Source organism: Chiloscyllium punctatum, chromosome 8 (genome assembly GCF_047496795.1).
Source record: "Chiloscyllium punctatum isolate Juve2018m chromosome 8, sChiPun1.3, whole genome shotgun sequence".
In the NCBI taxonomy this organism is placed as follows: domain Eukaryota; kingdom Metazoa; phylum Chordata; class Chondrichthyes; order Orectolobiformes; family Hemiscylliidae; genus Chiloscyllium; species Chiloscyllium punctatum.
In genome coordinates, this window is record NC_092746.1 from 6,639,269 (window position 1) to 6,651,369 (window position 12,101).

The 12,101-nt window shown below is 39.2% G+C and overlaps 1 protein-coding gene across 5 annotated transcripts in view; it reads left to right on the plus strand.

The window, feature by feature from the left end:
* Window positions 1-12,101, plus strand: part of osbpl3b (oxysterol binding protein-like 3b) — a 209,749-nt gene that overhangs the window by 96,308 nt on the left and 101,340 nt on the right. For all 5 annotated transcript variants that reach the window (XM_072575110.1, XM_072575109.1, XM_072575108.1 and 2 more), the window contains 4 exons: window positions 1,916-2,019; window positions 2,181-2,273; window positions 3,423-3,579; window positions 6,705-6,838. In XM_072575110.1, the coding sequence (XP_072431211.1) occupies window positions 1,916-2,019; window positions 2,181-2,273; window positions 3,423-3,579; window positions 6,705-6,838 (488 nt within the window). The remainder of the gene's footprint in view (window positions 1-1,915; window positions 2,020-2,180; window positions 2,274-3,422; window positions 3,580-6,704; window positions 6,839-12,101) is intronic.

The following is a 12,101-nucleotide window of genomic DNA, read 5'->3' on the forward strand; positions in this document are numbered from 1 at the left end:
ATTAATGTGCGTAGCCACATATGCAAATTGTGCTGGTACCAGTGGAGTGCATTCTAACCTTGTTAAAAATTCCAAAGAACTATGGAAATCAAACAAATACAGCAATTGCTAGAAAAACTCAGGTGTGGCGGCATCTGTGGAGAGAAAGCGGAGTTAACATTTCAGGCCCAGTGAGCCGCCTTCAGAACCATTGGAGGTTATTACCTCAGGAACACTGCAGTGACTTTGAATACAGATTGAAATGTGTCCGAGCAGCTTTTGCATTGTGGGTGGAACCTTCAGATCCTGGAAGTGGGAAGGGAACCTAACTACAAGGTGAGATGGTGATTACCAGAACCGCTTCACCTTCCCATTCCCACCGAAATTTAGGTTTGTTCGAGAAGGAGCAAGCTTGACATTCCTGCCCTGTTGTCAGGTGAGATCCGGCCTTAAGTGGTCAAGTAATGGGCACATAAGGTCTCTTTCCACCTGACATTCAAGTATCTTGGCTCAAGATGGGATGAGAGTTTGCTGACTTATCTCTGCAGGCAGCTTGTTAGCTGGGGATAGGATCTCTTGATCTGTACTAATGTGCGCACAATTGGCGGTGTGGCTGCTGCAAGCCATCGTTTGGCCTTACTTTCAATACCTCCTTATAATACCTTGGTTGCCTTCCAGATAGGAATCCTGGGGATGTTGTAGCAGTAGTCGCCACAACCTCTTTTGTGGCACTGCCAAATGCTAGAACTGCCAATTTCTAATTGGGTAATAGCTCTTGTTGAATGGGACTAATGGTATGGACCAATTGGTTGTCTGATTCCCAGAATATCTGGGGTCTTTCACCTTTGAACAGGATGCAAAACTTTCTCCACAAGCATACAAACACATGAAATTGGAGCTGACCTAGACCATCTAGCCTTTCCAACCTGTTCTGCCATTCAGTAAGTTATTCGATAATCTGTTTTTCAAATTTCACATTGCCATTTACTTAGATGTGATTGGTTAATTCTTGATTACCCTTGTCTAACAAGAATCTATTCACACCTGTCTGAGTAATACTCAATGATCCTGCTGCATCACCATCTGAGGGAGTGATTCCAAATTTGCAAAACCTTGGAGAGAGAATTTCGGCTCATCTGTCCTCAGAGCGCAGCTGCTTATTTTAAAATGCAGTACCCCAGTTCAGGACTGACCCACAAGGTGAAATGTCCTTTCCAGATCTAACTTGTTAAGACCATTGAGAATCTTTAAACTTGAATCAAATCCACCCTCACTCTACTAAACTCCGAGTGAGATCAAGCCCAGCCTGTCCAATCTTTTCTTAATAGAAAAACCTGCTTATTCACTGTATTGGTCGAGTAAATCTCGTCTGATCTACCTCCAATGCATTTACATTATTCCTTAAGGACACCCAAAAGTGTGCACACAATTCAATGTGGTCACAGCATGCCTTGTGTAATTGAAATGTAGCATCCTTTGCTTTTATGTTTAGTTCCTCTTGTAACAATGGGTAGGATCCCATTGGCTTTCTTGAGTAAGTGCTGTGCCAGCATACTAACATTTTGTGGCTCATGCTTTAATATGCCTAAATCCCTCTGCACCTTGGAATTCTGTAGTTGTCCATTAAATAACACTCTGCTTTTTCATTCTGCGTGCCAGAGTGAGCAACTTCTCATTTTCACACATTAAACTCCATCTGTCAGATTTTTATTCACTCTCCCAACCTATCTGTATCTGTGTGCAGCTCCCTGTATATTCACAATGTTCTTTCCAATTTATCTTAGTGGTGTCTGTGAATTTGGATACTATGCCTTTGTGCCCCTCAAGTAAGTCATTGATGTAATTGCAAAAGGTTTAGGTCCCTGCCCAGAGAGCTCAAGAATCTGGAATGTGTAATTTTTTTAATGCTCACGTTTTGAATTTTTTTTCCTTCTAGATCTTTCTCAGTGTCATTCAAATTTAACAGAGTTAACACAGCTTTTACAAAGTATGGAAGTTATTCATAGGACATACTCAGCACCAGTTATAAATGCTATTCAGGTATGTCGGTTAGGTAATTTTGATCACCTAGTGACCCAGAAATAAATAAACACTGCTTTTGAATGCAAAGTGTGAATTAGGGTCTCAAATAAGTGCTCTTGCACTTAAGAGTTGTTTTGTGATAAAATGGCATTTTCATTTTCTTTCTCCTTTTGTAAAAGGGATATGTTTTGGAAAGTCCCAAAAAGGATAAACCTGTTCAGAGAAGGTGGCGCACCAAGAGTTTTGGGAAAGATGCTAAATCAACACTACAGGTAGTGCACCATTAAAGTGAAGATTATACTTTTAGTATTCGTTTATAATGCCAATGTCATAACTTCTTGAACAGTAGTTCTAGTCACCGTCTATCTTGCCATTATCAATCTTGGGAACAAAATTGGCAGTGATTAACTGTCAAAGCAAGTTAATTTGTCAATATGTATGTTTGTATGCCTCTGTGTTAATTACATGCACCTTTTAACTCATTAACCCCCACTTATACAATTGCCCTTTCTTATAAGTGTAGTGACCTGTTTTAAGGAATATGTTGAGACGTCCACAGTATGCTGTGATGTAACAGTGATCTCTGTGATGAGAGACTCTGCTAGAAGTTCGGGTCTAGAGTAGATTAGGACAGAGAAACCAATTGCATGATCTTCATGGATGCTGTGTGAAGAAACACCTTGTGGTCTGGCCTGTGCCTGTCTGAATAGAGAACCCCAGACTAAAACAAGGAGCATGCACATATGCTTCCACAGGTGCATGTGCACGAATACTTGTAGCAATTGACTTTCAAGATTATGACCTGGCATTTTTGCATAGAATTTAATTATTTATTACTTGTGGTCCAGGTGTCTATTTCAATGTTAAATCAATTCTAAGTGATAGCAACATTTGCTGAGGCTTAATTTGGGGGTAGAGATTTTATACTTCAGCACTCATGGTGGCTCAGTGGTTAGCACTGCTGCCTCTCGGCACCAGGGACCCAGGTTCGATTCCAGCCTCGGGCAACTGTCTGTGTGGAGTTTGCACATTCTCCCCATGTCTGCGTGGGTTTCCTCCCACAGTCCAAAGATGTGCAGGTTAGGTGGATTGGCCATGCTAAATTGCCCATAGTGTTAGGTGCATTAGTCAGAGGGAAATGGGTCTGGGTGGGTTACTCTTCGGAGGGTCGGTATGGACTTGTTGGGCCGAAGGGCCTGTTTCCACACAGTAGGGAATCTAATCTAATCTACTTGTAGATCAAGTGGTCAGTTTATCACCACTTAATTAAAAAACTTGTTATGCTTTTTGGACATTTGATTCTGTTTTTGCTAATGTACAATACTATTTATGCAATTTCATTAAGGTAACATTGCTTTGAAGAGAATTGTTTTCAGCCAAAATGTATTCTGTGAGATGTAATGTTTTTATTTTTTCTTTAGGTTCCTTCTATCTCGGCCAGTCCAATGCGATTGCATGCATCAAATCCTAACCTCTCTGAGGTATTTCAAGGAGAAATCAAACCTTTTTCAGATGGTTCAGATCTGCCTTCAGATTATTCAAAACTGCAAGAAGACTTCTGCAACATTGCCCATGAAGGTAGTAATGACTTTCTACAATTGCAGAACACTAAAATGTAGAAATCATTATTTTTGAGCATACTTTGGATCTCAGATACTAACAGGAACTCTTTGTGCTGTTTTGGTACTTCAACAATACAGTAAAAGCATTTTCTCAGGTTCATTTTATGCTGTCGAAATGAAAATTGATGCTACATTACTGATAAGCTTACACAATGGTAGTACAAATATTTATCTTTTACAGCAAGTTCAAATAATGACTGCTATAAATTGAAGAGAGAGTTGCCCATTTACAGCAATGATTTAGAACTAATCTTAGACTGAGTAGAGATGAAGATAGAGTGAACAACGTTTTGGATCAGTTTTGAGACACAGTAGAATTTTACCATGGGCTTTGAACCCTGATGTAGGGACCAGATAAAAATCCTGGGTCCACGTCTGCTGGGAACCAGATTTATTTTCCCCAGAGATGGCCTCCAAGTTGCCCACCTTCGGGCAATTAAGACATTGTGCACATGTGTATGTGTGTACTGCTGGCTCCATGAGAGGGATGACAACTGTGAAATCTTGGGCAATCCATTGATCAATGTGGGATGTCTGAAGCATGATTGGGATTGATATGGAGGAGCCCTCTGAGTTAAGTGAAAAATGAAAACTTCAGAAGGGCCAAACAAACAGGCCCCTTTTAATTTGAAGGGAAACCCTCCAGATGAGTTAGTTCCAGCTTGCACTCCCCAGTTGTGTTGTGTAATTTGATTTCAAAGACCTCCAGCCACCTTCCTTGATCCTTCTGGGAGGTCAGCTCCAAGTGGATATGGGATTCTACATGACAGGATCTGCTCTGCTATCAGCAAACTGTTAGCCAGCTGCTAATAGTGCCCGTTTTTGGGAGCTTAATGAGTTTCATTAGCTACCTGCCTCTGGGGCGTGCAGTGTCTCTGATGACTGCCATGCATGAAGAAGAGACCCCAGTGGTGAGCATACATTCGGGAGGTGCCCTGACCCAAGTTCCCACTACTTTGTTGATGCTCCTGCTTCCTAACCTGCCACTCCAGGAGCAGGAAAAACTTTCTCAGTGCGGTGTTTGGGAACAGCATTCAACTGGTCAGACTAATTTAGTTATTTCCATAGTATGCTTGTGTGTATAATGAGGTAAATAAATAGTTGTCCTCTGTTTAAATCATCTTGTGTTACCTTCTGAACACGTGTAAGTTTTTAAGTAATCCCAATAACCACAAAAAGGAGACCGTATTACCTAGGTAAAGCAATTGCTTTGAACTAATCTTTGACCAGATTGAATTAAATGCTCATTGCTGGAATACATACTGTTGATTGTATAAGTGCCGAATGTCTTTGTTGCAAGATAGTAGAGGGGAGTGAGAGGACAGAAAAAAATGGACTGAATAATTTTTTACATGCATTTCATCAGATTTTCTGTTTGTCGTAAACCTAATTTGGAGAGGGGAAAGAAAGATGTCCATGTCCACATTTTATGTTTGTCCAGCCTATGCCCTTCAGTGACATTATATTAATTCTATCGGAAAGAATTTAGCAAAAATGGTTCAGAAGGTGCTCTCTGTTTTGGTTAACTTCACAATGTTTGAGGTATCCCAGTAGCAGGTAGTTGAATTTCTGATGTGGTTATTTAAATGTCATGAGTATTTGTCGTGATCAGACCCTGATTCTTAATCCTGTTTGTTTCCTGACATTTTTCACCAGTGTGTCTCAAATAAGCGTTCTGAGGTTTTAGGAGATTTGAACTCTTAACCAGAAGGCATTCCAGGGCTAAAGGTTGCACCTCAGAATCTTTTTTGCATGTCTTCATTAATGGGCAGCCTTGAACTGGCTGCATAGTTGTTTTCTGATTATGACTGCTTTTCTTTTGAGAGGTTGTAGCACGGAATGCATGAGACAGGGAAGCAGTCTGTTGATGATTTCCATCGTCATGATAATTATCTGTGGTGTTCAGTTATATGTGCGGATTTCCTGCCCATACCTGTGTGGAATATTCAACTGCTGATAAAACTAGGGCAAAGTTGCTTTCTTCATGGTATGAGCTTCTCTCCAGATGGTCCCAGAGTATTGTGGATAAATAGATTCAAGTCTTCCTTTAATTACAAATTACCATTATTGGCTCAGAGAATTAATGTCACTTATAAAGCTCAATGGTCTCAAGACTGCACAACAGGGGAGCCTGTTGTTCAGTAATCAAGGTCTGCTAACTTGCTTAGTGCGTTGTACAGGAACTTGTGGTTGATCAGCACAGTTTTAATATGTGGTTTGCAGCCTAGTAGCCTTGAAGTTTTCAGCAGTATATGGTCCATTATTAACATGCTGTAGGTATGGCTGGAAAAGCCTTAATGCCAATAATGAGCTTTGATGTAGGTTGAGAATACATTTCCCTGAATGCACTCAAATGGCGTGAGACAACGACTTTATGTTCTGTATTAGTGAAACAAAGACCGTAGAATGCCTGTTCTTTATTACTTGATACATTACCATCACTATTACTTAAATATGTAACAGCAGTTTTATAAAATTTGATCTCAAAATTGGGGAGTGTTGCCCAAATGGAAGACACACTTGAAATTTATGTATGAACCTCAGCAGGCCTATAAGGTAACTCTGTCCTACGATAACTGTTAAGGTCTTTTCCAATATATGTACCTGGCGTGTAGGATTTAGTTCTAAACATTTTTTTAAGATTACTATAGGAAATCGCTTTTTTTTCCCTAAGCTATAGATGTATTAAGAAACACAACAACATTGTAAAGTTAACAGTCACTCAATTTAAGATCGCTAGAATTCAAGTTGTCAGCTGATTTTTAAAAAGTTATCCATGTACTGAACCTACGTTCCTCTGAAACACCAAGTTTCTTATCCACATCAAAGTACTTAAGAGAAGTCAGAAGGCTGAAATAGCCTCAGTCCATAAAGGATCCAGTGTGTGGTGTAATCCATTTGAGCTTCATTCTTGCTGGTTTGAGGAGACCTCTGGATCTACAAATGAGATTATCTCTGTGTCAATTTCTATGTACAAGTCAAAAGCCATTATTTAAAAACTGATTTAGTTTTACCTGTGAAACTTTAGTAATTCTTGAAGCCCAGTTCTGTATAAAGTTGTTTTTTTTTTCTCTTTGTTAGTTCACTCTGCTTTAAAGTCTGTGTTCAATTCCTTGGTAATTGAAAAAGAAAAGTTCAAACAGTTGATATCAGAACATGATGTTTGCCACGCACCATCTGCACAGATAATTGGTCTGAAGACTGCCTTAGCCTCGGTAAGTTGTTGAGTCTGTGCAACAGTAACAAATATGCTGTTAGGGTGGATACTTTTAGAAAAATATCAATAAGAAGCAGTTCTTAAACTAAAAAATTTTTAAAAATTTAAACTTTAACAGAATCAGACTTCTCGAGTATGAAATTTATTTTGAATAATTCCAAGTTTGTGATTTATTGATGGGAGAGGTTCTCTTCATTGTACTTTACTAATTTGAACATATTTTTTGCTAATGACTTAATGTTTCAAAGGATTTTGGTCTTGAAAATTTTCAGGTGGTGGAATTCCACCCCAATCCATTTTATTACCATAAGTCATTAATTGATTTTGTAAGTAACTTTGGGAAAAGGACAATTCTTTTACTTGCATTTATTTTTAATTGGATGTGAGCAGTGCTGGCATAGCTAGTATTTGTTGCCCAACTGTTATTACCCTTGAGCCAAATGACTTGCTCAACCTTTGATGGATTGATTAAGAGTTATTTACTTTACTGTGGATCTGAATTTACCTGCAGGCCAGACCATGTAAAGGACGTTAGTGAACCAGGTGCCCTTTATTTTTTTTTAAAAACCTACTTTCTAATCAACTTGCTAAGATCTGTGGAGCAAGTGGGACTAGAACCCAGGTCTCCTGACCCAGAGGTAAGGACACTGCCACTGCATTATAAGAGCCCAACCAGATGGATTATTATGACAATTGCTGATTGGTCTCTGTACTGATGACCATGAGACTACTTTCAATTCCAGATTTATTAATAAAAGTTAAAATTCCAGTAACTGCTGAGGAATTTAGCTGGCTTTAAACCCAGGCCTGCAGAAACCAAACCTTAACCTTTTATTAGTCCACTGAGCTGATCACTAAATCACTGTCTCCCTCATCATAAATATTTGCCTTTATTAATAGCAGCCTTGCTTTTAATTTGGAAGAGACTTGGTCTTGTTAGCTGCCTGATACTCAGTTGCAGTTATGGCAGTGTTGATTATCTGAAGTAACATCCTTTGGGTGAGATGCTGGAGCAGCCTGTTACAGTTAGATATTAAAGTTTCCATCATGTTTTTGAACAAGAGTTGGCATTCAAGCCAATATTCTTTTGGTATGCTTTTCAGTCTATTGATTTTGGTTAAAAAATGATTTTTTGACAAGTGTTTTAAGATATTTTTCTGATATATGAAGGTATTTGATAAATGCAAGTTCTTTGGCTAATCTGCCTTTATATTTTTCTACAGATTGTTAAAGTTTGTTCTAAAAAGTATTTGTTTTAAAGTGGACATTAAATTGGAGTTCCACATGTCCTACAGTATAATGCAATGTGTTTGCTTTGGTGTTGCTCAGAAGTAGAGTGACACTGAGCTGCTAATTTGGTCAGTCTCTTTTTAAAGTCACTGCTTAGGTAATTATAGCTAAGTTTTTTTGCTTTTAAAACTGAGGTAATGAGGTAACGGTTAGTAACTTATGCAGTTCAGATCAGCAATTAACCTTTTTTTAAAAATTGTTCTGTATTTATAACAAAGTGTGATATCTGGAAGGAGATTTATGCCTGTGCTAAATAAGCTTTTGCTAATTATGCATAATTGTCAACTTGTTTGTCTGAATTTGAACATGTGTCGGAGCCCCTAAAGTGTATCTTCTTTTGTACATTTTTACCTTTATGGCTATTGTTGATCCTTTTTATTAAATTTATTGCTTTGCATTCTCTATATAAAACACTTCTTTCATCTGTTTGTCTAATCTTTCATCTGACAATCAACAACCTAATATTCTAATGATATGTAGTCTCTGCAAGTTACACTCTACCCTTTTTTTAGAATTTAATAAACCCTCCCTATTTTGTCATTTTCTGCTATTTTTACCAAAGGTACTATGTATTTTTAGAATCATTCAAGTTTAAAAAGCTGCTGTACAATAATGAGTGCTGAACTGAAATAAGCAGCACAAGAGCATTAAGTTGCACTAAATTGAATTGTTTTAGCCTATTCAGTATGCTGACTTCTATTAACAAACTGTGCAGAGTTTAAAGTATTTTTCTCAAAATATATGAATGGTATCCTGCTGTGGTTCTCCTGTGTTTGATTATGCCTTTTTACATATTATTCACTCACAATTAGCTGCTGATTTGGTCAGACGCTTCATGAGAATGCTTTCACTCCCTATAAGTTGTCATAATGAATCAAAAATTAGTTTTTCAAATCTGTTCATATCTAGAACTTGGCCTTTATGTTCTTACATTGTATAAATCAGTAATGATTATTCATATAGATACAAAATTATTGAAGGGAATTTTACCTTTCCCTTTGACAGTTGCAAAACAGTCATGGAATGTTTCTTTGACAAAATCTAAAGCCCACCTCCATCTTGTCAAACAACCCTACTTTCCATTTAGCCAAGGAGGGACATGTGATCTTTCTGAAGAGGTTAGATTAATGGTTCTGAAATAAATGAGGATATTTTAATTATAATTTTTGGGAGTATTTTGAAGTCAAGCCTCCCACCTGTTGTTTAGGAAGTTTAATATTGATGTGAAAGAGACAATGAATGGCTCTTAATGGGACTGGTCAAGTTTCTCCAAGATGAATTGGGGCTCAATGCTCACTGTTTTCCCAGTTCCCACTGGAGAATGGTTTTGTGTGAGCATTTGCTGTGGGAGACTTACTTTCATCGGCAACCTGGGTCTGAATTTTCATGCTTGGATTGGGAACCCAGAATTATGACAGTTACTGATTCTGCAAACTTGACCTGAGGGAAAAATAACTGTCACTGAATTTTGAATTCTTGGGTTTTTGTGGGAGTCGGGCAAACTAACCCTGGATAGGGTTTGGAGACAGCCCCACAGGTGGCTGGGTGCTGAGGTGGGCCATTTGAAAGACTGACCTTGATGCTCTGTCACTTTTTTTCCCAGCTGTAAAAATAAAAAGCAAAAATCATTCCTTCATCCCGAATCCTTTATGTGCCCATATCATCCTAAAGTTCCCTATATATTTCTGTGCTATTTCATGCCACTACCTATGGACCCTACATGGTCTCTTGTAGACTCCATGCCAACTTAGGTCACCACAACGTATATGTCAAATTATTTCCCCATTCATCACCTTTTGCCTTGACATCTTCCATGCCAACTTATCTGGTATTTTCTATCAGCAGGCCTTGGGAGATATGTTCAGATAAAATAAAATTCTTGTGCCTATGATGAGCCTGTAATTGTTTTTGAAACATCCTTTTACTTTATTTAACTTCCTTCAAATACTTTGCGGAAAAATCACATTTGTATTTATGGACCCACTTGAAAGCACTCCACTATGATCATAGCTCATGAATGAGGTAATAAAGCACTAATTATATAATGCTAATCAAAATAATAATCCTGGCTCCTGTCAACAGACAAACTGAAGTAGAAAACACTGAACTTTTGAAAAATGTTGCAGACAGTTTGCCTACATATTTAAAGGGTAGGAGATTTAAATGCCTTGATAGCTCTCTAGAGAATTCCAATGTGCTTGACAGTTTTAATTAATTATGCACTTCTCTCACACATTCATGGGAAGTTTAAATAATATGAAAAGGCACCTGACTTCTCCCAAAGGTAACCTGGGTCCATGTCTAAATGGGTTCCTTGCCTCAACCAGTTGGAGAGACAGTTAGAGGCAATGAGGAATTTGCAACAGCAAGGGTATGTGATGGATGGCAGTTGTAGGAAGGGGGAAAAGTCACAGATATAGTCATATAGATGGGTTAACTTCAGGAAAGGTAAGAGAGGTAGGCAGGTAGTGCAGGAGTCTTCTGTGGCTATCTCCATCTCAAACAAGTATGCTGTTTAGGAAAATGTAGGGGGTAATGGATTCTCAGGGGAACGTGGCACGAAAAGCCATATTTCTGGCATTGAGACTGGCTCTAATGCAATGAGAGGTACATTGGGTTACAAGAGATCAAATGTGTGTGGGGAATCTCTAGTCTGAGGCACAGACAGACGTTTATGCGGCCAGCAGTGAAAAATCAGAATGGTGTGTTGCATCCCTGGTGCCAGGATCAAGGATGTCTCAGAGAGGTTGCAGAATGTTCTCGAGGGACAGGGGGCAGCAAGACGTCCTTGTATACATTGGAGCCAATGATATAGGGAGAGAAAAGGTTGAGATTCTGAAGGGAGATTAGGCAGGAATTTAAAAAGAAGGTCCTCGAGAGTAGTAATATCTGGATTACTCCCAGTGCTACGAGCTAGTGAGGGCAGGAATAGGAGGATAGAGCAAATGAATGCACGGCTGAGGAGCTAGTGTATGGGAGAAGGATTCACAATTTTGGATCATTGGAATCTCTTCTCGGGTAGAAGTAACCTGTACAAGAAGGATGGATGATTCGGAGATGCCAGTGTTGGACTGGGGTGTACAAAGTTAAAAATCACACAACACCAGGTTATAGTCCAACAGGTTTAATTGGAAGCACTAGCTTTCGGAGCGACACCCCTTCATCAGGAGGACAATCACCTGATGAAGGAGCGTCGCTCCAAAAGCTAGTGTGCTTCCAATTAAACTTGTTGGACTATAACCTGGTGTTGTGTGATTTTTAAAGAAGGATGGATTGCACCTAAATTGGAAGGAGACTGATATACTTGCAGGGAGATTTGCTAGAGCTGTTCAGGAGGATGTAAACTAGTAGGGTGGGGGTGGGGGGGGGGCGGGGGGTTTGGTGGGACCAGGGAGATAGTGAGGAAAGAGATCAATCTGAGATTAGTACAGTTGAGAACAGAAGTGAGTCAAACAGTCAGGACAGGCAGGGACAAGGTGGACTAATAAATGCAGTTTAATTTATTTCAATGCAAGGGGCCAAACAGGGAAGGCAGATGAATTCAGGGCATGGTTAGGAACATGGGACTGGGATATCATAGCAATTACAAAAACATGGCTCAGGGAAGGGCAGGACTGGCAGCTTAATGTTCCAGGATACAAATGCAACAGGAAGGACAGAAAGGGAGGCAAGAGAGGAGAGGGAGTGGCATTTTTGATAAGGCTTAGCATTACAGCTGTGCTGAGGGAGCATATTCCTGGAAATTACTTGGGAAGTTATTTTGGTGGAACTGAGAAATAAGAAAGGGATGATCACCTTTTTGGGATTGTATTATAGACCCCTTAATAGTCAGAGGGAAATTGAGAAAAAAATTGTAAGATTACAGCTATCTGAGGAAATAATAGGGTGGTTGTGGTAGGGGATTTTAACTTTCCAAACATAGACTAGGACTGCCATAGTTTTAAGGATTTAGATGGAGAGGAATTTGATGG